General features: G+C 55.5%; 1 protein-coding gene and 1 long non-coding RNA gene across 51 annotated transcripts; one reads left to right on the top strand and one right to left on the bottom strand.

Moving 5' to 3' along the window:
- Window positions 1-139: 139 nt before the first annotated feature.
- On the top strand, window positions 140-19,705 carry KRBA1 (KRAB-A domain containing 1). Of its 50 annotated transcripts, none has more exons than XR_012433005.1 (18): window positions 140-663; window positions 4,725-4,851; window positions 5,188-5,307; window positions 6,011-6,166; window positions 6,560-6,715; window positions 7,581-7,721; window positions 7,954-8,127; window positions 8,902-9,057; window positions 9,842-10,039; window positions 10,492-10,665; window positions 11,064-11,237; window positions 13,647-13,799; window positions 14,320-14,502; window positions 15,278-15,466; window positions 15,554-15,694; window positions 16,790-16,894; window positions 17,432-17,633; window positions 18,338-19,705. XR_012433005.1 is itself a non-coding variant. In XM_074036313.1 (18 exons), the coding sequence occupies exons 1-17, from the start codon at window positions 526-528 to the stop codon at window positions 17,627-17,629; spliced, it is 2,577 nt and encodes an 858-aa protein (XP_073892414.1). In that variant the 5' UTR covers window positions 140-525; the 3' UTR covers window positions 17,630-17,633; window positions 18,338-19,705. The 50 variants fall into 50 exon arrangements, 34 of the variants coding, with proteins under 34 accessions (XP_073892414.1, XP_073892415.1, XP_073892417.1 ...); XR_012433006.1 differs by having other exon boundaries at window positions 6,563-6,715; XM_074036313.1 differs by having other exon boundaries at window positions 17,538-17,633.
- LOC102121614 (uncharacterized) lies at window positions 17,019-18,296 on the bottom strand. Its single transcript, XR_275906.5, has 2 exons — window positions 18,209-18,296; window positions 17,019-17,538 (listed from the first exon to the last, which is right to left on the bottom strand). It is a non-coding gene; the product is annotated as an uncharacterized lncRNA (long non-coding RNA).
- Window positions 19,706-24,410: the final 4,705 nt, after the last annotated feature.

Genomic DNA, 24,410 nt, shown 5'->3' on the forward strand with positions numbered 1-24,410 from the left:
GCCGGCCGGCCGGCCCCCGGGCGGAAACGGCACCACCCGCCAAGGGACGCGAGGCGCGCGGGGCGGGCTCAACGAGGCCGGGGGCGGGCCCAGTCGCGCCCACCCCCGCCCCTCCCCCGCGGCCCAGGCCCCCGGCCCCGCCTCCTCCTGCGCGGACCCGGGCGCCGCCAACGAGGGTCGCGCGCGCTCGCGCCAGGGGCCGCGCCGGAAACTGAGGAGTGGCGGGGAGGCTGATCCCGGGGATGGCGCGCCAGGTAAGGCAGGCGGACGCGCGGACCCCTCGGCGCAGTGCAGCCCCGAAGGCGGCAGGGCGAAAAAGAGCTGGGACCCCCCCGCCCCCAACTTAGGGATCGACTGGGCGAGGCGGGGCAGGCCTGATGCTCGGGGGTTAGTGCCGGGAAGTTCAGGTCCTTGGACAATCTCTCTGCCGCTCTCCGCCCCCGGGTACCCACGGCCCAGTCTCCACCTGGGGAAACCCCCCTTGTCGTGGCTTCTTTCATTACAAGTTATTCTGGTAGAGTGGGCATGAAGGCCTCGGAAGGAGTGAGTAAATCTCATACTTCTATTCTTGGTGGAATCCTGGATCCCGGGGCCTGGGGACGTGGAAATGGGGAGAAACAGAAGATAGAGCAAACCCCAAGTTTTGTCCTGGGAAGCCTCCAGGTAAGGCTTTTAGATCGGAGAACTGGAGGGAGAGCCCCAGGCTGTGATAGCCTGGGCACCGTTTGGGCTAGGTTTTGAGAGGAAACTCTGGTGCTGGTACCAGCGAGGCATCAGGTATCTGGTACTGATACCAGCAACTGCTGCACGTCCTTCTGAATGGGCACCTCGAGCCAGTTCTGCAACTGTGGTGGCTCCTGAGCTTTGGCCAGTCTGAGGCAGCATGGATGGGGGGCAGCGAGTGACTAGGCAGAGCAGACACAGTGCCAGGCCCTTGGTATCATTAGTGCCCCTAAGCATTTGGGGAGAAGGGAGAGGCCAGGCAAATTGGATATTGTTGGGCAGGGACAGTCAAGTGTCCTTTTCAGGTCTGGATGCACAGTTAAGTAGCCCAGGGACACCCTCGCTCAGACATGCCCATGGCCCCATCCTAGGGCCTCCTCATACCACAGTTTCCCGTTCTGTAAAGTGAGGAGTTTGGGCTGACCTTTCAGATCTGATGTTCGGGGAGGGGAATATCCTCACACCATGTAGCTTCATGGAGAAGGTGGCCAGGGGTGACCTTGGGGAGTGGTAGGTCACAGTCAGGTGGAGAGGAGCAGGGAGGGTTCCCAGAAGCCCAGGGGGATGTGAGCACAGCCTCCAGATTGAGAGGCCCTGGGGCAGGGTCTGGTCTGGGAGCCCGAGCCTGAAGCCCACTGGGAGAGCAGGTCTAGGCTGGGAAGGACCGTGAGAGAGGGGCAGGTCCAGCAGGCACTGAAGCTGCAGTTTTTGTGCCAGGCTAGTGACACTGTGGAAGGGTGTGTTAGGAGGACCAATGTGCAGCCGTGAGCTAGGAAGCTGCCCGGTTACAACAGTCCTGGGTCAGGCCAGAAAGCTTTTCTCCAGTGGTTGGGGGAAGGAGGTGAAGTGGGGCCCAAGGAGGAAGGCTGGTGGTGTGTGGATAGAGCCAGCCAGTGGTGGCCTTCCTCCTCCCGAAGATGAGTGTTGTGGTCCAGGTGTTTGCACACTCACACTTGCTCACTCCCTCACACACAAAACCCTCACTCTTCCTTTGCTTTTTCTGGGCAGAGGGAGGCCACTGGCAGAAGTGCTTACCCTGGCCACAGTCAGTTCCCATTTGCATTTTGTAAGAATTTTGTCACAAAACAGTTTGTCTTGAGGCTGAGATGGTGAGAGGCCTGGAAAGCATCTCTTACAGATTCCTGGAAGAGCTGGGATATATTTAGCCTGGAGCGAGAGAGGCACCGGTGGTCAGGAGCAGTGTGTGGAAGAGCTCAGCTGGCGGGCTGAGACCTGCAAGCGGGCATTAGGCAGACAGGCCTGGCTGCAGTATTACTAATCATAGCTCTTAATATTAATAGTCCCTGCATTTGTTTCAGGCACTATTCCTGTATTTGTTTTGTCTTCACAATGTCTCTATGAGGTAGGTTGTTATGATCCCAGTATTGTAGATGAGTTCGCTTAGGCCCAAATGGGTTGTTTGGCTGAGGTCTCATAACTAATACGAAACAAGGCAGGGATTGGAATTCTGGCAGCCTGGCTACTGAGGCTAAGCCCCAGCCACCATGCTCTGCCCGGTCTCTGGGTCCAGAACCTCTTAACTTCCACATCAGGTCAGCGGTGGTACCAGTGGAACCAACACAGCTGGTATCATGTTCTTACTTAGAGCTCAGACCTGTCTTGCCAGCTCTGTGTTGAGCCACCAGAGTGTCATGTGGGAGCCCTCTGCCTGGCATGAACCAAAATTCCAGACTCCCAAAAGAAAGCAGGGGTGTGGCACACACCACATTGTTTGTTCAATCTAGGCACCTTGAGCCACTTCCATCGTTTAGGGAATGGTAGGAAGCCTCCTGACACCTAAATGCCTGGAAGCCAGCCTGGGGCCCTCCTGGCAAGCAGGCCTTCCTAAGGACAGCAGTCTAGGGCCGCTCTGCGTGCTCTTCTGCATAGACCCTGATGTTGGCTACATTTTCTCTGTTCCAAGACACTAGGAAGAAATGTAAATAACTCTGTGAGAGAAGTTTTGGAGGGTGTCTGAGACTGTGCCTGAGAGGGAGTGACCATACCTGGGCCAGAGCCGCAGAGGCTCAGGGAGAGTCTGCACATTGAGGCAGGAGGCAAAGGCTAGGGCGCCTCACTGCCCATGGGCCTCTGGGCTTCTGGGCCTCAGGCAGGCAGTCACTGGAGGGGGTGCCCCTTGCCAGGGTTGTAGATGCAGCCTGGCCAGAGAGGAACATTGGTAGGTGTGACTGCGTGGGACAAGTTAACAGCTGTTCAGGGAGAACAGGCAGAGAGCCCGGCAGTGAGTGGACATCAAGGCTGCCAGTTAGTGGCAGGGACGGTTTTTTGTTGTTTTTTTTTTTTGAAACAGGCACTGGAGTACAATGTTGTGACCTTGGCTCACTGCAAATTCTGCCTCCCAGGTTCTAGCAATTCTCCTGCCTCAGCCTCCCAAGTAGCTGTGATTACAGACACCTACCAACACGCCCAGCTAATTTTTGTATTTTATTAGAGATAGGGTTTCACTACGTTGGCCAGGCTGGTCTTGAACTCCTGACCTCAGGCGATCCACCTGCCTGGGCCTCCCAAAGTGCTGGGATTATAGGCGTGAGCCATCACCCCCGGCCTGGGACGGTTTGTAGAATCACTGACTTGGGTGGGTGCGGTGGCTCACACCTGTAATCCCAGCACTTTGGGAGACCAATTTGGGATGACCACTTGAGCCCAGGAGTTCAAGACTAGCCTGGGCAACATAGTAAGATCCTGTCTTTATTAATTAATTAAAATAGCTGTGCTGAGCACATGAAACAAGAGGTGAATTGTCTTTGCTTTATTAGGAGCGTTTTCGTTTTCTTTAATAATTCATTCTTACAAATAAATAGTTTAACACTCATTTCTCAACAGGAAGGACCCTTCCCATAATTTACCTTCTGTTTGCTTAATTTGCACAGTTAATTTTTGCCATAATTTTAAATTCAAGCCTATTGATGCTGGTCATTTTCTAGTGTCTGATGGCCACTTTAAAGTCCACTGAAGGACTTTTTTTTTTTTTTTTTTTTGAGATGGAGTCTTGCTGTATTGCCCAGACTGGAGTGCAATGGTGCGACCTCCGTTCACTGCAACCTCCGCTTCCCACAAGCAATTCTTCTGCCTCAGCCTCCTGAGTTGCTGGGATTACAGGCGCCCGCCACCACACCTGACTAATTTTTGCATTTTTAGTAGAGACAAGGTTTCACTATATTGGCCAGGCTGCTGTCAAACTCCTGACCTCAGGTGATCCGCCTGCCTCGGCCTCCCGAAGTGCTGGGATTACAGGAGTGAGCCACCGCGCCCAGCCGAAGGACCATTTTTAAAGAAACGTAGACAAAAATGTTCCTGTTACTTTAAAAAGCCACAGGGTAGGAGGAGATGAGTACAGAGAATAGGAGATAGGAGTACAGAGTGTAGAGGAGCCTGGTGACCCAAAGCTTCCAAGGGCGACCCCAGGTTTCTTCTGTGCACCTCTCTAAACCCAGCACACAAACTAGGTGGACAACAGAAATGTATTCTCTTACAGCCCTGCAGGCGTGAAGCCCTACATCATAGTGTGGGCAGGGCCACACTCCCTCTGAAGGCTCTGTGGCTTCTGGTGGCCCTGGGCATTCCTTGGCTTGTGGCTGCATTACTCTAGTCTCTGCCTGTCTTCACACAGCCATCTTCTCCCTGTGTGTCTGTCTCTGTGTCTCTTCTGATAAGGACACGAGTCATACTGGACTAAGGGACCCCCCTACTTAGGATCATGACCTCATCTTAAGTAATTCCATCCACAGGGACCCTGTTTCTAAATAAGGTCCTACTTATAGGCGTGGGGGTTAGGACTTCAGCGTGTCTCTGCAGAGGCACAGCTCACTCCCAGCGCTGTCTCCTGAGGGGATTCCTGCATGTCAGACCCTGCCCCCCGCTCTGGCTATTATCCTGGAGTGTGCACCTGGAGGCCTAAGGTGGGGTCACCAAGTGCAGGGACAGCTAGGCTGGCCCCTCTGGGATGGAACAACTAACCCCCCTGGAGACTGTGCCTGCAGGTGTCCATCACCTTCAAGGACTTGGCAGTGCGGTTCTCAGAGGAGGAGTGGCGGCTCCTGGAGGAGGGGCAGAGGGAGTTCTACCGAGACGTGATGCGGGAGAACTACGAGACGCTGGTCTCCGTGGGTAAGGACAGGAGGCAGCAGCATGTGCGGCAGGAGCCTGGTGGGCGGTGGAAGGGAGACCGGAGTCCCTGGGACCTGGCAGCCTTAGTCTTTCCACCTGTGAAATGAACACGGGGATCGTTCCTGCTGCTGCTGTTCTATCTCCCAGGACCGGGTTCTAGGTACAATTCGGTGGGGGTATGCGGTGGCCTCTGAGGTTCCAGCCACTCTGTGGTTCTTTGAGTTTAAGTGGTCACGTGAACGTGCACAGACATGCAGGGGCCTGGGGTGCTACCCAGCTGTGTGCGAAGCAGAGGCCACTCCATTCCCAGGGCCACAGTTCCCTCTTCTTTCCCAGGGACAGCTGAGCTGCTCCCCCTCTCTGCTTTCCTGTCACCCTCAGAGTCTGGAGGAGCTGTCGTGGGAGGGAGCCACGCTGATGAGGGGCAGGAGCCTGCTGGTGGCGGAGGTCCCCAGTGTAAGTTATCTGTCAGACTTTGGGCGTCTCCTCCCACTTATAGATCGTCAGGCCCGGGCAATGTGTCACCTCAGCCGGCTCAGTCCAGCCGCTCACCTCCCTGGCTCCCCTACTGCAACCTCCCAAACTTTCACCTCTCATCCCTCTGGGCTGGAAGCCTGTTATGCAGAGAAGCACTCAGAGGAAGCCTGGGGTCACCCTGGAGAGTACCTCCTGCCTCAGGCCCCCCACCTGCCACCACCCTGAAGCCTTATCACAGCCACCCCTGCAGAACCTGCCCCAGCTCCCAAAAGTCCTGCCACAAGGCTTACATCCCAAGACCTCAGATGGTGGACATGCTCCACTGGCCCAGACTGGGCAAGGCCAGGCATTTAGGGGGTGCCGAAAAGGCAGAGGGCCCAGATGGTGGGAGAGGTGTGGCGGCAGCCCGCTTGGGCATTCCCCTGGGAGGCAGGGAGATTAACGAGTAATGCAGAACAGAAGAGCCCTGTTACCCAGGCCCTGCCCCCATGCCCTGGCTTTCCCTTGGCCAGAGCGCCTGGCCTGAGCCCAAGTCCTCTATATCTCATGGGACATGGTGTCTCCTCTGGCTGCTTCTCCTGTGGCTGGGAGGATTATGTGAGATGCTGGGTGTGAAAACACGCACATAGGTGTGAGTGCTGAGCAGCCGCAGGGGTGCGGGGTCACTGTGGCCTCTCCGCAGGGGGACAGCCCCGGCACAGCCTGCACCTCACCGCCCTGGTGCAGCTGGTGAAGGAGATCCCAGAGTTCTTGTTTGGGGAAGTCAAGGGCGCTATGGACAGCCCCGAGAGCGAGAGCCGGGGAGCCAGCCTGGATGGAGAGAGAGTGAGCCCCGAGGGTAAGTCAGACAGCGGGGCCAGTACACGCAGCCTCCTCTGCACTCCCCATGATGAAGCGCAAGTCCACGGCACTGCACTGCATGTGGGCTCCCAGGCACAGGTGGGGAGGCAGAGTCATCTGCTGTTCCTCACGGCTAGGCCGTGTGCCGCCCTCTGAGTGTGTGGCCATAGCTGGTGAGAGGGCAGCTCAGGCTTTCTCATGGTAGTTTCTGTGTGGCTTTGTCACCCTCCACCCACTGTGGCCCCATCAGAGCCCAGTGATGACAACGCATAGCTGGCTGACATCCTGGTCATTGTTAGCAGCACATGGGAAGGAAAAGACCCAGAATGTGACAGTGTGACAATGTTAGGGGCATCTTACCAGCTGTTGTCTTTTCCCTCTTTCCCGACAGCAGCTGTGGCAAGAGAGCCTTGCCCTCTCCGAGGCCTGCTCAGCTGCCTTCCAGATGGCCCTGCCAGCCAGCCCCGCCTGGCCGCCACGCCCACCGACAGCTTGTGTTCCAGTGGCCCAACTGGTGACGGGGTCCAGGGAAGTCCTCTCCCCATCAGTGAGTCTGACACAGCAGGGACAGGGAGAACCAGCATTTCAAGAGCCCTGACCATGGCGTCAGGGGACCTGGACCCTGTGCCCTCTTCATTTTTTTCTAGGACTCAGTTCCCTTGTTGCTCTGTTTTCTTGTTGACAAAGTGCCCCAGGGAGCAGGACCACATATTTAGCCTCTGGTGTAAACACCAAAGAGGAGGCGTGATGCTCAGCCCCTGGGGAGCCTCTCCTCCCGCCCCGATCACTGAGCACTTTGAACACAGAAGCCTCCGGCAGTTTCTCACATGCAGGCCCACGGCCGGCAACATTCACATACCTGTGTGCACTGGAGACCATCTCATCACAGCAACCCCAACTGCAGAACAGGGCCAGGCGAGCTCCTAGGATTTCTCTGGGGTCTCATTTTATTTTTAAAACTTATTACAAATTTTGCATTTGTCTGTTTTTATAAAATATAATTCAAATTTATACGGAATAAAATTGGCATTCCCAAAAAACATACCCCATTTAGCTGTGGTTTCATCTGGTGTTCAGGGGGTGTCGGGCACATTTGCTCTGGGGTTCTGTGTGCCCTGGTTTGAGAAGCATGAGTGTGGGATTGTGGTCTACATGTCGAGACTGCCGGCATCACTTGCTGAGCCAAATTCGGTGGCGGGGCTCACGGGGAAGGGCCTAGGGGTGTTCACAGTGAACCAACAGTCTTGCTGTTTACAGTTAAACCAGAAAGAAATGGTGAAAGCCCTCAGCCCTCCTGGAACAGGGACTTGGGTAGCTGGAGAAGGCTGTCCTCTTCGGGGACCAGATCTGGGGTGATTTTCCAGAGTCTGGAGCTGGGGCTAGAAAGGCCCTCTTGTGTTCTCCTGCAACAGAAACTGGCGACAAACCATGGCCTACAAGGAAGGAAGGCCCAGGAGCCCCGGGAGCCCCGGGCGGGGAGCCCAGCCCTCCCACCCTTAGCCCCAGCAGGAGGAAGAGCCGCAGAGAACAGGAGAGAGGGACCTCGGAGGCCGGTGAGGGGCAGGCTTTCCTCAGTGGGGTGGTGATGGGCAAGTGTGTTTAGTTCACGCGAGGAGGTCATGCTGCTCCCCAGCCTGGGCCTGGTGGCAGCTCCACGAGGCAGGCCTTGTCTGTGTTCTCACGGGCCGGAATCTCAGCCGCCCGGAGACCTGAGTGCCTGCTGAAGCACTCTTGGGTGCCCCGTCAGGACTGCACTGACCCCGGCCCACCTTGTGTGTGCTACAGGAATTTCTCCTGGGAACAGCCCCTTGCAAGGCCTCATCAACTGTCTGAAGGAAATCCTCGTGCCTGGGCCCCAGCACCCCGAGACATCCCCAAGCTTCCTGCCGCCTCTCCCCAGCTTGGGCACGTCCAGGCTAACCAGAACAGACCTGGGGTCTGGGAGCCCGCCCTGGGCAGGTGAGTCCTGGGGCCTCAGGCTGAGGTCTCTGAAGCTTGGTTTGCATTTCAACAGTGATTCCTCCTGCTCCAAACTGTCTCCCTTAGGGATCGTTACCAGCTTGGCCACTGCTGTGTTGCCATTGTCACCTTTCTGGAGCCAGGTGGCTCTCTTAAGGACAGCATTTGGTCAGCTGGGAAAAGGAAACTTGGAAGCAGGCTTTGCCCTGGTTTCTTCATGTCCCTTCCTCCCGACCCGGGACCCGAGGGGAAGAGCTGCAGAGCTCATATGTCGCTTTGCATTGATGCCAGGCATGATGCATGGGGTGGGCTTGGGCTCTGGACGGCATGGTGGAGGGGCCAGGGCACGGGTCGTGGAGTCAGACCCTGACAGGCTCCTGACGCCTTGAGCCTAGGCTGTTCCCACTCACAGGGCCGCAGTGAGCTTAGCTGCAGTAATGTGCTTATTGTACAACTCCATTTTCCTCAAATGTAAGTTTTGTTCAGGACCCACAGAGCTGTCTCGAACAGTGACCCCGACAGCCCACTTCCTTCAGTTTGTCCTCAGAGCGATACCACATGTCTGCCTGCAGGGCGACTTCCATGCCTTCCCTCTCTGCCCTGTCCAGTTGTGGCAGGTGTGTGAACCCAGGCACCGGGAAGACTCAGTGAGCCCCTGGAGGATCCTCATCTTCAGAGCTGGCCCCACGCCCCTCTCACTTATTCCGCTTGTTGTTTGTCGTGAAGGCTGAGGACACTGGGCTCCAGGTGAAAACATGTTCCTTTTTCCTTTAGTGAAGACCGAGGCAGCTTCAGGGGATTGTCCCCTCCAGGGTCTGCTAAACTGTCTGAAGGAGCTCCCCGAGGCCCAGGACAGGCATCCCAGTCCCTCGGGAGTGGGGAACGCACGGCTACAGGAGAATCCAGGGGCCTGGAAAAGGGGTTCTGGAGGTAAATTCTTCTCACTGGGCTGGGAGGGCCCCCAGATGTCCTCTGTTACCCTGCCCCAGGCAGGGCTATAGGTGGCCCCCAGCATAAACACTCAGGCCCCCACGGTGGCCTGTCGGGGAGAGGAGCCAGATGCGGGAGATCACCGCTGTGTAAATGGAGCGAGCTGCATGGGAGGAGCTCGGTCAGCACTTGATAATTCTCAGGCTGGCTCCCAGAGGAGGAGCTGGACATTCCGAAAGGAAAGTGGGGAGGGAGCGAGATCAAGAAATATAGGACGGAGCTCTAGCCCAGCACACACACAGCTCCTCATTGTGATTTGGGGTCCTGTGTGTTTGGGTCAGGTTGGTATAACTGAGATTTGGGATTTCTGCCATGTGTGTGAGGGCTGGGAACCCCAAATCCTAATTATACCCACCCAGCCCACACATGGGTTCACGTTTCCGTGCATGTCACCTCAGCTGTTAGCTTCTCAGAACAAAGCCCTGAGCAGCTGGGTTGAGTCAGGTGTGCTGGCCATGGAGAAAGACGTGATTGGTGCTGTCCAGGGAGGGCCGACTTCATGCCTGGTAGAAACCTTGGGGGCACCCCAAGGGGCCATGGTGGGGGAGGAGGCGTGTGACTCGTCTCTCTGCTGATGATTGACAAGTGACAGCATTCTGATCCAGTGACTGCTGTGGAGGCACACGGGCTTTGGAAGCCCCTCCTAACCCTATAAAGACCTCAAGGGATTCTCAGGGTGAGTCCAGGCCTGAATCTTGGGCTTCCCACTGGCCTCCTCCCGCAGGGCCTGGACACCTCCTGACCCCTCCTCCCCGTCCTGGTCTTGGAGCTGGCAGCCTGCTCTCTGTGAAGATGGAGAACAGCTGGGTCCAGAGCCCCCCAGGACCCACATCCTGTCAGCCTGGCAGGCAGCCCCTCAGTCCCTCAGCCACTGGAGACATCAGAGGGGTCCCCCAACCCAGCTGGGGCCCTGAGGCTCAAGGTGAGGCCTGGGGTTGGCTGCTCTGGTGGTCTTCCCCATGGGCTTGTCAGTCTCTGGCAAGGTTCCACCAACCCCAGGGAAGCAGCTCTCAGCAGGGAGCCGCCCCCCTGGCCTTTCTTCCCAAGCAGTGAATCCCTTCATCCATGGCCTCCTCAGCCCAAGCCCCTGTTGCCTCGGGGCCTTTGTTTTGCAGTGATTCCTGGCCCCGGAAGCTGCCCCTGCTGACGCGTGGCCCTCCTCACTTCCCTCCTGTCTTCATGCCTTCCAGGGGCAGGGTGGGGGCAAGAGCAGATCAGTCCCCCACAGAAGGGTTTCTTGCCTGGCAGGTCCCAGAGCCTGGTGCAGGACTCATCAACCTTGCAGAAAGCACGTCGGGTGGAGCCAGCCAGGGGTCTGATGGGCAAAGCTGGGATATGTGGGAGATGGTGACAGGGGGCTCTGTCCTGTTCCAGCTGCCAGTGCCTCAAGCTCACCGCTGGAAGCCCTGGAAGCCTGTCTGAAGGGCATTCCCCCAAGTGGGTCGTCACCTTCCCAGCTGCCGGCCACTTCTTGTTCCCAGAACCCCCAGCCAGGAGACTCTGTGTCTCAGAGGCCTGAACTGCAGCCCCACAGATCACACAGTGAAGGTAGATTGTGGCCATGGGCGCGGGGTGGCGTGTCCCTGGGCACAGCAGTGGAGGCAGATGCTGAGGACTGTCAGGTCATTATGTTGCCCAGCCTCCTGAGGCGCAGGCCCACTCCACCAGGCTGCCTTTCATACTCACCCCCAGACAGCTGCCTGCATGTGGCGAAAGCCAGTGCAGATCTTCCTGCCCTACTTCCTTCTCTCAGAACTCTCTCCAGTCACGAGACTCACTGTGGGGTTTCTGTGGGTCATGCGCTATGGGAGTTTAATCTGTGCCACAGGGAAACCGTAGTGGGAGATACTTTGGGGCAGGGTCTTCTGGTGCCCGTGCACCCCGTGGCCCAGGGGTCTCCTCTCCAGTGAGCCTCCTGGTGACCACAACTGTGCTGTTCCCTACAGAAGCGACCAGAGAGCCTGTTCTGCCTCTGAGCCTGCAGGGCTGTGTGAGAGATGGCCCCACCCGGCCCCCAGCCCCCCGAGGAACCCCCACCAGCTTCTCCTCATCCAGCAGCACTGACTGGGACCTGGATTTTGGGAGCCCTGTGGGGAGCCAGGGGCAGCAGCCTGGAAAAGGTGAGCTGGGCCAGCCCGAGGCTGGGGTTCATCCTGGGAGAGGACTTGAGGCCCCTTGCCCAGTTCCTGTGGCTTGACTGGGTCAGACTCCCGTGCCAGTGCTGGGCGCAGAGCCAGGGATACTGAGGCAGGAGCAGATGCAGGGCTTACCTTGGGTGGGTTGTTGGGAGCCTACCCAACAACTGAAACAGAGGGGGCTCCGTTTTAGTGACTTGTCTCAGAAGGGACAGGACAATGTCTAAGATTTCTTTTAAAATCTTTTTGGGCTGGGCACAGTGGCTCACGCCTGTACTCCCAGCACTTTGGGAGGCTGAGGCAGGAAGATCAGTTGAGGCCAGGAGTTTGAGACCAGCCTGGGCAACATAATAAGACACCGTCTATACAGAAATTTTTTTTTTTTTTTTGAGACGGAGTCTAACTCTTGTTGCCTAGGCTGCAGTGCAATGGTGCAATCTCGGCTCACTGCAAGCTCCACCTCCTGGGTTCAAGTGATCCTCCTGCCTCAGCCTCCCGAGTAGCTGGGATTATAGATGCCCACCACCACTCCCAGCTAAGTTTTGTATATTTAGTGGAGAAGAAGTTTCACCATGTTGGCCAGGCTGGTGTCAAACTCCTGACCTCAGGCAATACGCCTGCCTCAGCCTCCCAAAGGACTGGGATTACGGGCATGAGCCACCGCACCCAGCCTGTACAGAAGACTTAAAAAATTATCTGAGTAGAGTGGCACCAGTAGTCTGTAGTCCAGTTACTCAGGAGGCTGAGGCAGGGGATCACTTGAGCCCCAGCATTTGAGGCTGCAGTGAGCTATGATCACACCACTGCAATCCAGCGCGGGGGACAGAGTGAGACCTCCATCTCAAAAATAAATAAATAAATATAAATAAAAATTTCCTTTTTGCATTGAATTCCTTACCCTAGCCACAAAGAATTGCCTGTAATATCAAACTGACGCCCAGCTTAGGAAAACATACAGTGAGGTTCATGTCAGAAACACTTGGGAGTATGCTTGGTGACCTGTGCCTGCCCCGGTCACTCCAGTCGAGTTTGCTGCAGACTTGAGGATCTTGCAGGACTCCAGCATCTCCTCTTGGCCTTTTTATTTCCCCCACCCGGTTAATCCGAGTCCTCTTGGTCTGTGTTGTCCTGCCGACACCAGTCCCTCTGTCCTCACCTCTGTCCTGACTGCCAACATATTTACTGAACAGGCCTCTCGCAGCAGCCACAGCTCTGGTCAGGCCTGTGGGGCCTGCCAGTGTCCACAGCAGCCTGAATTCCCAAGCCCCACTAGGGGTTAGCCCCTTGGGTGTGGGGCTTTTCCCCCAAAATGCAACTGACTTCATAGGTAATATGATCACATAGCTTTGTTCAAAAGCTATAAAAGGTTATGTGGGAAAAATGAAGTCTTCGGCGCTGCAGCCCCTCCTGCCACTGCTGCGAGTTCATTCCCCTCCTCTTCCTCACACAGAGGGCGGCATCTGTACATGCCCCCTCTAGGCTGCCTTTGTCATCAGCATTTGTCTTTGACTCCTTTCTATACTTTTCATATTCCTTGGCCACCAGCACCAGTTTCTTCTTTGGGACAGCAGCGTGGTATTTGGTAGCATGCTTCATGTGTCCTGCCTGGGTGGACTTTGTTTACTAAGTAACCCAAACTGCAGGATATTTCACACTGCCTTTCAGAAGCTTCCAAACAACTCCCGGCTCCCTCTGTTGCCCCAGAACTCAGCGGATGTGCTGTGGAGAAAATGCACGTGGAGGTCCTCTGGTTTCCACCCTGCCCTTCCAGCCCGTGGACATTCAGAAGCGCTGCGGGTTGCCCTCCCGCTCTGTGCCTCGGCCCAGGATCATCAGCAAACGCTTTTAGGAAAGAGAGTGGCAGCACTGTCCGCTTTATTAGGAAGGGCTCTCCTCGCTCTAGAGTTTCACTTCATCTAGTACCTGTTACTCACACAGCTGTCACTGGAAATAGGATGTTTACAGTGTATTTAGTTCTTTCCTAGTTGAAGCTGCATGCATGTGGGCCTGCCATGGCCCAGAGGCGAGGGGGCCTGTGTTGTTCCCCTCTGTGAGTGGTGAAGGAAGTCTTAGCACATTCCATCTGTGGGGCCACCCCTGATCCCCTGTGCTGGGGACACAGGATGTCGTCCCTCACAGTAGTGGCAGCTGGGTGTGCTGAGGAGGACTGGAACCCACACCTGTGGACAATGCCATCTTGACAGCCACAGGCCAGGCTGCTTCCACGGCAGCCAAAGCAGGGCTGCCGCAGAGCCAGGACTGACACGTCCAGTGCTCTGTGCCCAGCACCCCTGTGACCCTGCTTCCCTGGACACAGCAGAAGAGGGGAGACTTCTGCGGTTTGCAGAGATAGAGCTACAGCCCCCGTCATCTGTGAATGTTTGATCTTCACAGGAAGCCCGCCAGGAAGCTCCCCACTGCAGGGTCTGGAGAACTGTCTCAAGGAGATACCTGTGCCTGTGCTGCGGCCTGCCTGGCCCTGCTCCTCAGCAGCAGACAGGGGACCGAGGAGAGTGGAGCCCAGGAACTGGACAGCAGACAAGGAAGGTAATAGCGGCTGCCGGGGGCCAGGGTGTAGACAGGGCTGCTCCGAGGATGCCCTGGGCGCTGCACCTGTGGGCTCATATCTGCTTCTGAGCCAACATGGTGCTCTGGAAATAGGCCTGGGCTGAGCCTTGTTGGAGGCCGGAAAGTCTGTTCAGCACACACGTGCAGACCTGCTGGCATCTGAGTGACGGGGACACCTTAGTGCCGTTGTCTGTGGCTCCACTGCCCTGGCTGGAGCTGGCTCCTTGTGGCCAGGTGTCCTTGTCCTGGCCGTGCCGGCCCCATGTGCCTTGGTGTCTGGGCACCAGTTTCTGAGCCCAGGGTTCCACGCAGCTGGGTCTGGGAATAGAGAGGTTCTGGAGGGTTCGGGCGCTCCCCGGAACATGGCAGATGGGTGTTTCCCACACCTGACGCTGGTGTGCTCGAGAGCCCAGCAATGGCAGAGACTGTTCCCTGTCCCTTCTGTGGCAGCACGAGGCCCCGTGGGGCTGACAGGCCGCCTGTTTTCTCATTAAAACAGGACTGAGGGCCGAGGCCTGGGAGTCAGCCCGTCTTGGGCACGGTAGGGGAGAAGTGCCCACCCGGAGCCTCCGTCTGGTCAGCCCACAGGTGTTCACCTCCAGCTGCGTCCCCGCCTGCCACCAGCGGGGGCTCAAAGACCCTGGGGCCACCAGGCCAGGAGTGTGGAGGTGGCTCCCAGAGGGTGAGCTGGCACCTGCCCTCGGTACTGACAACCATGCTTTAGTTAAAGTGTTTGACAAAGAAATAGACTTGCCCTCTCTGTCCCTCTGTTCCTTCCCCATCTCTCATCCTTTGCCCAGAGGACAGAAGCTGGTGCCAAACAGCAACTGAGGTTCACTAAACAAGAAGATAAAGTGTCACAAAGTGCTGACAAGGAGCGGGGTCGGGAAGATCGTTGTTTGTGTCCATCCATTGGGTTTCTCCTGTGGAGAAGCTTCTTGGGGGGCTCCCGCTGTCTACTGCTGCTGCTTGGTTTAACTTCCAGCAGAATTCCTTCCTCGATCTGCCACAGGGCCTGGTGGGATACCTTTGCTGAATAAATGCGGTTTTGCTGACTCTCCCATCAGACGAGGATGGGCCCTAACTGAGCCCCACCATTGGGCTGCTGGCCCTTATGAGATACCGGGGTGCAGGGATGGTACCTGCCTGGTAGGAGAGACCACCTGGCCTGTGAGACCTAAGCCTGGCTAGAACCAGACTGCTAATGACTTCCAAGGACTGGAGATTTCCAGAAAGTTCCCCAGCAGACTTTCCAAAGCTGCTGGCGTCCTGGCCAGGCTCTGGCTTCACTTTTGTCCTCTTTCTGTGGCAAGAGAGGCAGCCATTTAGGGTCCCCTAGAACTCATGTTGAGTGTGGGCTGAGCTGAAAGGGGACCAGTTCTGTGTGCCCATACCCTGAGGCACAGGCCTGGCTCTCTTCAGGCTGATGACAGAGCACTCTCTGGTCCCCTGCTCAGGGCCTGCCCCCAAGCCCTCCCCGCTGCACTGCCTGGAGAGCACCCTGAGGGGGATCTTGCCTGTACGGCCCTTGCGCTTCACCTGCGTGGCAGGCCCCAGCCCCAGCCCCGGCTCCAGCTCGAGCTTCAGCGGCTCTGAAGGAGAAGACCCGAGGCCAGAGCCCGAGCTCTGGAGGCCGCTCCTCCAGGGTGAGCCTCTTCGGAAAGGGAGGATAGCGGGGTGTGTGCTAGAGCGCCAGTCACCACTCTGATGCCAGCTTTGTTTGTGACATTAAGAGAGGGACCGCCTTCCCAGCTGTAAGCCTCCTGTCCCTCTGTCCCCATGTCCTGGTGGGACCCCTGCTGGAAGCAGTGGCAGCAGCCCTGGTGAAGACCCCAGGAGAACAGAGCCCAGGTACTGCAGCGGCCTTGGTGCAGGTGAGCCTGGGGTCTCCTGAGGGGGCGCCCATGCGTCCCCCAGAGGGCCAGGAGTCCAGACTGGATCCTCTGAGTCCTGCCTGTCACTTTGCCTGGCCCTTGCCAGGGAGTCCTGCACATTGGCCATGCTTTAGTTCCCTGTAAGGTGAGCTGTGTCCGAGAGGGAGGGCGGGGCTGCTGGGGGTGCTGGTGAGCAGCTGCAGGGAGGTCTGGGCCACCCACTTGAAGCCATGTACACAGTGTTTGCACTTGCGAATATACACGCGTGCATGGAGACAGATACGGATGTATTTATACGATAATAGTGTATGCTTTTAAAACTTGGCATCAATAACAAAAGTCTCAAAAGTGAGATTTCCCCAGCTGGGGGGACTTCTTGGAGAGTGTCCCATTAGGAAAGCTAGAAATGCTGCCTGCTGCCCCAGGTCACCTTGCTTCTCAATCTCACTGTGAGCCAGTGTTTGCTCCCAGCGGGAAAAGCAGATGGGACAGGAGACAGGTCCCAGTTGCCTGGGAGAAAAGAGAGTTTAGATAGTACTTGCTGGCCTGGCCCCCTCAGGAGTGCTGGAGGAGGAGGAGGAGGAGGAGGAGGGAGAGGCAGTGGTAGAGGATGGGGAGAAGGAGGAAGAGGCCAGAAATGGTCAGTGGAGGGAGCTCTCCCCAGCTCCTGCTGCTGGCTCCATTTACAGCCCTGGCCCTGTCTGTGTAGGCCCGGGCCGTACCACATTTCTCACTCCCCAGTGGGCCTAGCGGAAAATGGCAGAGTGGGCTGGGTATGGACCACAGGATGCCCCAGCACGCCCTCGGAGGTCTCACTGGGGCACGACCCACAGATGAGAATCCTTTTTCCCAGCTGCCTCTCCAGCCACCAGCTCCTGCTGGAGCCCCCTGCAGACCGGGCAGGAACACCACACACACGCACCACAGCGGGCCCTTCCACCAGAATCAGCCTCCCTCGTGGGCCAAGTGTCCATCTTCTATCTCATTTAGTCATGGTTTGAAAGTTGAGAGTTTGAGATTGTTTTAGGGTATGTCAGAATGGCTCTGGCCAAACGATCGTCTCCCTGCCCCAGGGTCTCTGTGCTTTTTCTACAGGTACAGCTGGGGATCCCTGCCCTGTTTCTCAGCTGGAGAAAAGGCCCAGGGTTAGTGAAGCGTCCAGAGGCCTGGAGCTTGGACATGGAAGACCCAGAGTTGCAGGTGAACTGGTGGCTTCCCCCATTCCCTCTGCACAGGCCAGGACCCAGAGCCCCCACTTGGGGAAAACAGCCGTCCAGGGTCACCATTTGGGTGATGGGTAGGAAAAGTCTCACCTGTAAGCCACTTTAGGTTGCATATTTCATTTCAGTGTTTTATTACAGAACCAGTTGGGATTTTCATAAAAGCAGACACACCCTTTAGAGGTAGAAATTGAGAAGTGAAGAATCAGTTTGGGGCTTGAGGGGACTTTAGAGAATAGGTGAGGAAACTGAGGCCAGGATGACCTGGCCACGGTCATTGTGAGAGGGTTGGCTCCGTGTCACACGCCTGCCCCTGCAGACCCATGGTGGAAACATGCAGGGGGCCTGGCATCTAGTGCCCTGGGTCACTTGGGGACAACCCCACACCAGGAACTTTCAGTGCGGCCTGCGGCAGGTTCTCTTATTGGCTCAGGGTGTTGGCTTCTGTCCAGGCGCCACCGCTTTGCTGAGAGCTCTGAGCTGCCTGGGGCCACTGAGCCTTGCCTGTCCTCTGTAGAAGTCCTGGCCGGGGTCTCCAGGCCGAGATCCTTGTTGATGAACTTGACCAAACAGCGGTTGGGTCCTTTAGCTACTCCAGTCTTCACTTTTTCCTCGGTTTAAAGCCTTGGAGGTGCCGAAAAGAGAAGGGCAGAGCCACAGCTGGGGGCCCAGAGAAACAGGGAAGAAACCATCTCTGCACCCAGCCTGGGGCTGAACAGGTTAGGAACGGCAAGTGCCTGGCCAAGCCTTTCTTGTGGTTTGCCCAGGGTTGGGACCAGTTCCAAGGGAATTTAGGGTGAAGGATTAGGTGATCTTTTTTTTTAAAAAAAAAAAAAAAAAAAGCTTATGACTCCTGTGAATCTGTAACTTCTGAATGGGGAGAGTAAAGGCAGAAGTGGGTGGGAACCCTTGTGGTTTGCCTGTAACCAAGAGCACTGAGTTCTGGAGTGGCCCCACAGTCACCCCACAAAAAATGCGCAGAAGGCCCTTGGCTGGCCTGGCCCTCTTGGCCCATCTCCTGATGCTCCCATGGCCTTGGTCTCATGCTGTCCAGGGGCTCTAGGCCCTTCTCACTGACTCCTAGGGCAGGGCTGCCACTTGGTCTCATTAACAACACAAAGACCCACCAGATTCCTAGAAGGTGGGAAGACCGAAGTTTAGGAAAGCCTGGTTACTATGGAAACCCAAACCCAGCCTGTGGTTGATCCTGCCCATCAGTTTGGGGAGCAGCCAGGAGATGTAGCCAGTTTTCATGCCATAACCATTGGCATCAGCGTTTTCAGACCTGACTCACCTTCCTTCCCTTCTGGAAGCCGGGCCTTGGAGGAGGCAGGGTACTGAGCGCCCTTGGTTCAGGGGACCTCTGGGGAGAGAAAGTTCCTTACAAACCAAGAACTCTGACCGGTCCTTGCTCTGGTTTTAGCCAAGACCCATGGGAGGCTGCTCCCCCAGGTCCCACCTGAGCCACCCCGTGAGTCTCCACCTCCGGAGCTGCCCCCTCAGGAAGCCGCGCCTCCAGCATTGCCAGCCTCCTCCCCACAGCCGCCGTGCCACTGTGGGAAGCCCCTGCAACAGGAGCTGCACAGCCTCGGTGCTGCCCTCGCAGAGAAGCTGGATCGCCTCGCCACGGCGCTGGCAGGCCTGGCTCAGGAGGTGGCCACCATGAGGACCCAGGTGAATCGGCTGGGGAGGCGTCCCCAAGGCCCTGGGCCAATGGGCCAACCTTCCTGGATGTGGACCCTCCCACGGGGACCTCGCTGGGCTCATGGCTCTGGTCACAGACACCTGCCCTACTGGAGGCAGAAGGGACCCACAAGGCCTAAACCAAAGATCCTGCGTGGCCAGGGAGAGGGCTGCAGGGTGGGTGACCCGCCAGGACTCTCCAGAGGGACCGCTCGCCGGGCACCTCCGCTGCCTCCAGACGCTCCCCCGGCAGAATCTCCTGGGCTCCACTGCAGCTCTTCCCAGCAGCTGCTGTCCTCCGCACCCAGCTGCCACGCTGCGCCGCCTGCGCACCCCCTCCTCGGACATACCGGGGGCCACCAGAGCCCCCTTCCCCCTTTAGTGCCTGCTGCCTTACCTCTGCAGGGAGCCTCTCCTCCTGCAGCCAGTGCAGATGCAGACATGCTGACCTCGGGAGTGGCACCAGCAGGGATCCCAGACCGGCCTAAGGAGCCGAGCAGCCTGCTGGGAGGAGTGCAGAGGGCACTCCAGGAAGAACTGTGGGGTGGGGAGCACAGGGACCCGAGGTGGGGGGCGCATTGATGGCATTCCTCTTCTCCACATCTGCTCATTCTTGCCAAGGGTGCAGTGGTGGCGTGGAAGCCCTGTCACCCAACCCCAGGCCTCCCTCTCCCAGGGGATGCCATCTCTCTTAACTGTTGCTGGGAGCCTCACCCTTTGTCCCAACTGGGCAGAGTCCCCAGGTGCTGTTTGCTCAGGAGGCTGCTGTGGGGGGGCCTTCCTCAGCCTCTGGCCCTCTTGGCTCAGATTCAATCAAATGTTGCTTCCCTCTCCTGTCTTTCCCACTGGAGCCGCCCAAGCTTGTAGGTGGGTGGTGTGCACAGGCCATGTGTGCCCCACATATGCAGGGAGTGCCCCACACAGCTAGAGTGGCCAGGAGAGCGCCTCCTAACCACCAGCCATTCCTGATCTCAGGAGTCATGAAGGGCTGGGCTCTTGCCTTCCTGGAGTAAATACTGGCACAGATTTCATTTGAAGAGAACTCGGCCGCTTGGTCTAAGCTGGACTTACCTCTGTGGATTCTGAAATTAAAGAAGTGAGTTGCTAAGGAAGGCCTTGACCTGACCCCTGTAGAAGGGAGCTCCATGCGGGCCCACGGTGGGGCGGGGCTGGTTGTGCCACCAGCATGCTGCCTCGTCTCCCGACATTCTGGAGAACATTCAAGAGTGTGCCAGGAAGGGTGGGGGAATTCCCACAGGACTCACAGGACTCCCAGGGCACACTCTGTGAGTCCCCCGGGGCTGCCGCACAGAGGACCCCTGACTGGGCAGCTTCAACAGCAGCATTTACTGTCTCTGTCCTGGAGGCCAGAAGTCTACAGTCCAGGTGTCAGGGTCGGTTCCTTCTTTGGGCTGGGAGGGAGGATCTGTCCCGGGCCTCTCCCCTTGGCCTGTAGATGGCTGTCTTCCTGTTCAGATGGTGTTTTCTACACAGCTGTCTCCAAATTTCCCCTTCACATCAGGGCAGCAGTTGTATGGAATTATGACTCACCCTAATGAGTCCATGTTAACCTGATGACCTCTCTAAATACCCCCTCTCCAAGTGAGGTCACATTCGGAGGTACTGGAGGTTAGGCTTTTACCGTACACTTTTGGGGAGGGGCACGGTTCAGCCTGTAACACACCGAAGGAGCTGGGCCAGTCTTCTTGGGTTTGTGTTGGGAAAAGGCATGACCAGGCGTCGCTAGCCCACTTGTATCCTGGTTATCGGAGTGTGCCTGCTCCCAGCCCGCTCAGCTGGCGCTTGGCAGTGCGTTGGAACTGGCCTGCCTGTCATTCCCTCGCGTCATCTTCCCAAGAGGCAAAATGCAACCTGTGTGCCCCCAAATCCCTTATTTGACCTGAGGTGGTTTCAGGACCTGTGTGTATACCTGTTGCCTGGCAGGGTCAGCCTGGTGTGGGCTGGCACACTTGGCCCTGTCCTCAGGTCCCTGAGGAGCCTGGGACACCAGCACTATGGCCTGGGGCAATGCTGGCTGCCCACCATGACTATAAGAGCAGTGCCTTGTGGCTGCAGCACCCAGTATGTCCCTAAAGTCAGGGTCACTGGGGACACACGCGGAGCCTAAGTGACCCGCAGCTGAGCAAGGGGCTTGGGAGCTGAAGCCCTTGCTCTTTGCCGCCCTGTGAAAGCAGCAGGGCAAGGACACCTGTCAGAGGGGATGCGAAGATGCTTTCTGGACTAGAGTGAACCCCGAAGTGACTGGAAACAGATCCTAAGATCATGCAAGTAGGATGTTTATTGAAATGCGGAGGCTCATCACTCACAGCAATGCTTGCACAGAATTAGGAAGAGAAAGGCTCTAGGCTGCTCCAGCCTGAGGAGCTCTCCTTGTGGTAATAAGCAGGGAGCAGTGCCGGGCACATTTCAGAGCCACAGCAAGGGGTGGGACACAGTTTCAGAGGAGGGTTGAGAAGCGAAACCGCCCCTTCCCTGACTCTGTGAGGAGAGGACTCTTGCCCACCCCTGCTGCAGCTGGCCCAGTCCCGTCCTGCCTCCCTGTCCTCCCATTATCCTTTCCCTTCTAAGCAGGGGTCACTGGGCTGTTGGCTCAATGGGAGGGGGGCCACCTTACACTTCCATGTGGCACATTAAGGTGGTTTTGCTTTGCTGGCTTCAGAAACAGCCACCACACAAACCCTAGTTGACAGGCACAAATGAACAAATGAGCATGGTAGCTGTAAGTGACTGTCGCAGCCTTCAACCAGCAGAGCTGGGAAGAGAGCATGAGCCCACACCAGTGCCACCAGCACTTGGCACATCTTCACCCTGGGCACAGATGCCCCCTCCCGGCCTTTGCCTGCTGAGACAGACGAGGGCATTCAGGACTGAGCCTGGTCGAAGTGGTCCGGACCCAGCTGGACCATATAAGTTTAAAATTGTTTTAAGAATGTGAATTCTAAGTAATCAGTGGTAAGAAGTTCCATGGTCTGCAGCTGTGTTCCTCCTGCAGAAGCAGGTGCCTAGGTCTAGGTCTCCAGGACCTGTCCATGGTCACTGAAATGCCTTCTAGCATCAGTGATCTAGTGGAAAAAATCTAGATGCCGTTGAGGTCTTTGGTACTGTGCCCATCTCCTGTAGGAACTGTACAGTGTGACTTGGAAGAGGAGATGTGGTCACTTTGATGGGAGAAACGGAAGGAACTTTTTGAATTCAGAGGAGCTCCAGGGTCTGGGGTGGGGGCAGAGAAGGCTCCAGGCTGCTCATTCCATCCTGAGTGAGCCGAATGGGTCCTGGCTGACCTAGGTGCAACCTTCCCAGTCTGCCAGTCAGAGTTCCCCAGCAGGCAGGAACATGTGAAGGTTCTGCTTCAAAATACGAATGAAAGGGCTCCTCGTGCCCCTATTATTTCCTGGCCACTCCCAGGGGTCCTGATGGAAGGGAGGCTGACCTGCAGGGTGCAAGAACCACGATTCACCGCTCCCCACGAAGGTGCTTGGTCAAGAGCACCAGGCATGCTGTTAACCTTTGTGTGGGTTTGTGTTTTGGATGTGGCTCCTATATACAACGTACAGATTTTATCTCATAAACCATCTTGACAGGTTTTGCTCTTCACTGGGAGCCCTTAATCCATTTAAATGTAATGGACTGACTGACTTATTTAGGCTTTCACAGACTTTCTTTCTTTGTGCTTTTTGTTTGTCCCACCTCTTCTGGGGCTTTCTCTTCCCTGCCTTATTTTGTATCAACACTGTTGTGGGTTAAAAAAAATCGTTCCATTTTTTCCTCTGCTGGCCTCAAAATGTAAAGAACTAAGAAGAGAAACACAAATTTGGGAGGTTTTAGCATATCTTTCTCAGAAATTGATAGAACAAATTGGGAGTGATGTAGAAGATTTGAAAGGGCTCCTTAACAAAACTGGCCTGATTGATGCCCATATAGAATAGTACACCATGGGGCCAGGCGCGGTGGCTCACACCTGTAGTCCCAGCACTTTGGGAGGCTGGGGCAGATGGATCACTTGAGGCCAGGAGTTTGAGACCAGCCTGGCCAACATGGTGAAACCCCATCTCTACAAAAAATACAAAACTTAGCCGGGCATGGTAGCATGCACCTGTAATCCCAGCTACTTGGGAGGCTGAGACGAGAATCACTTGAACCCAGGAGGCAGAGGTTGCAGCGAGCTGAGATCATGCCACAGCACTGCAGCCTGCGTAAAGAGTGAAACTCCATCTCAAACAAAAACTCTGTGCCATAGGACTACTTAGTATACATTATTTTCAAGCATACACAGGACATTTATGAAAATCGACCATATATTAAGCCCTATGGTAAGTTTAAATAAAATATTGAAATTGTATAGGGTATGTTCTCTGACAATACCTTAACCTTTTAAGCTAGAATTAAATAATAACCAGAAATTCTTATATTCAAAAATGAGAATTATGCTGCTAAAATAACACACGTGTCAATGAAGAAATCATAATGGAGATTAGAAATGTTTCCCACTATTAAGAAAGTACCACAGTCCAGGCGTGGCGGCTCACACAAAACTTTGGGAGGCTGAGGCAGGCAGATCACTTGAGTCCAGGAGTTCGAGACTAGCCTGGACAACATGGTAAAACCCCATCTCTACTGGAAAAAAAAAAATATATATATATATATATACACACACACACACACACACACACACACACACACACACACACACACACACACATTAGCCAGGCGTGGTGGCATATGCCTGTAGTCCCAGCTACGCAGGAGGCTGAGGTGGGAGAATCACTCGAGCCCAGGAGGTGGAGGTTGCAGTGAGCTGAGACCGTGCCACTGCACTCCAGCCTGGGTGATAGAGTGAAACCCCGTCTCAAAAAAAAAAAAAAAAAAAAGAAAAAGAAAAAGAAAGAAAGTACCATATCAAAATGTGTAGCATAAAGCAATATCAGTACTTAGAAATGTATAGACATAAGTGAGTATGTGGAAAAGGAAGGACAGAATTCACAAGGAGAAACAAACAGAACAGCAAAGGAAATCCAAAGAAAAGTTTAAAAGGGCACACAAAAATCAGAGCAGAAATTACTGAAATAGCATACATATAAATGATATAATCAACAGTCAAAAATCATTTCTTTACAAAGCTAATAACATTGACTACTAGCCTGTGATGAAATTCATCAATGAAAAAAGAAAGCACAAATAACCAGTCTCAGAAATGAAAAAGGTGACAGTACCGCAGATGCTGCAGGCTACAGAAAGACAATAAAATGATATTATCAGCAACTTTTCACCAAAATTTTGAAAATAACTCCCACAAGAATGCAACTTAAACTCCAAAGAAAACAAACCAAAAAACCTGAATAGTCCCATACCATTGGGAAAATAATGCATCAGTGATCAAACATCTTACAAGAGAAACTGTAGGGCCAGGCATCGTGGCTCAGGCCTGTAATCCCAGCACTTTGGGAGGCCAAGGCGGGCAGATTGCCTGAGGTCACAAGTTCGAGACCATCCTGGCCAACATGGTGAAACATTGTCTCTACTAAAAAATACAAAAAATTAGCCAGGCGTGGTGGCATACGCCTGTAATCCCAGCTACCTGGGAGACTGAGGCAGGAGAACCACTTGAACCCGGGAGGTGGAGTTTGCAGAGAACCAAGATCACGCCACTGCATTCCAGCCTGGGCAACAAGAGCAAAACTCCATCTAAAAAAAGAAAAGAAAAAAAAAAAAGAAAACAAACTGTAGTTCCAAAAGGCCTCACTGGTAAGTTCTAGCTCACATTTAAAAAGGAAATTATTTCAGTAATATACACA

Source organism: Macaca fascicularis, chromosome 3, assembly GCF_037993035.2.
Source record: "Macaca fascicularis isolate 582-1 chromosome 3, T2T-MFA8v1.1".
In the NCBI taxonomy this organism is placed as follows: domain Eukaryota; kingdom Metazoa; phylum Chordata; class Mammalia; order Primates; family Cercopithecidae; genus Macaca; species Macaca fascicularis.

Coding starts and splice junctions, on each gene's coding strand:
- KRBA1 (XM_074036292.1), top strand. CDS start 526: ATGAAGGCCTCGGAAGGAGTGAGTAAATCTCATACTTCTATTCTTGGT. Junction 6,716..7,580: donor GGGAAGTCCTCTCCCCATCA/GTGAGTCTGACA, acceptor CTCCTGCAACAG/AAACTGGCGACAAACCATGG. Junction 15,695..16,789: donor CTGCAGCGGCCTTGGTGCAG/GTGAGCCTGGGG, acceptor CTTTTTCTACAG/GTACAGCTGGGGATCCCTGC.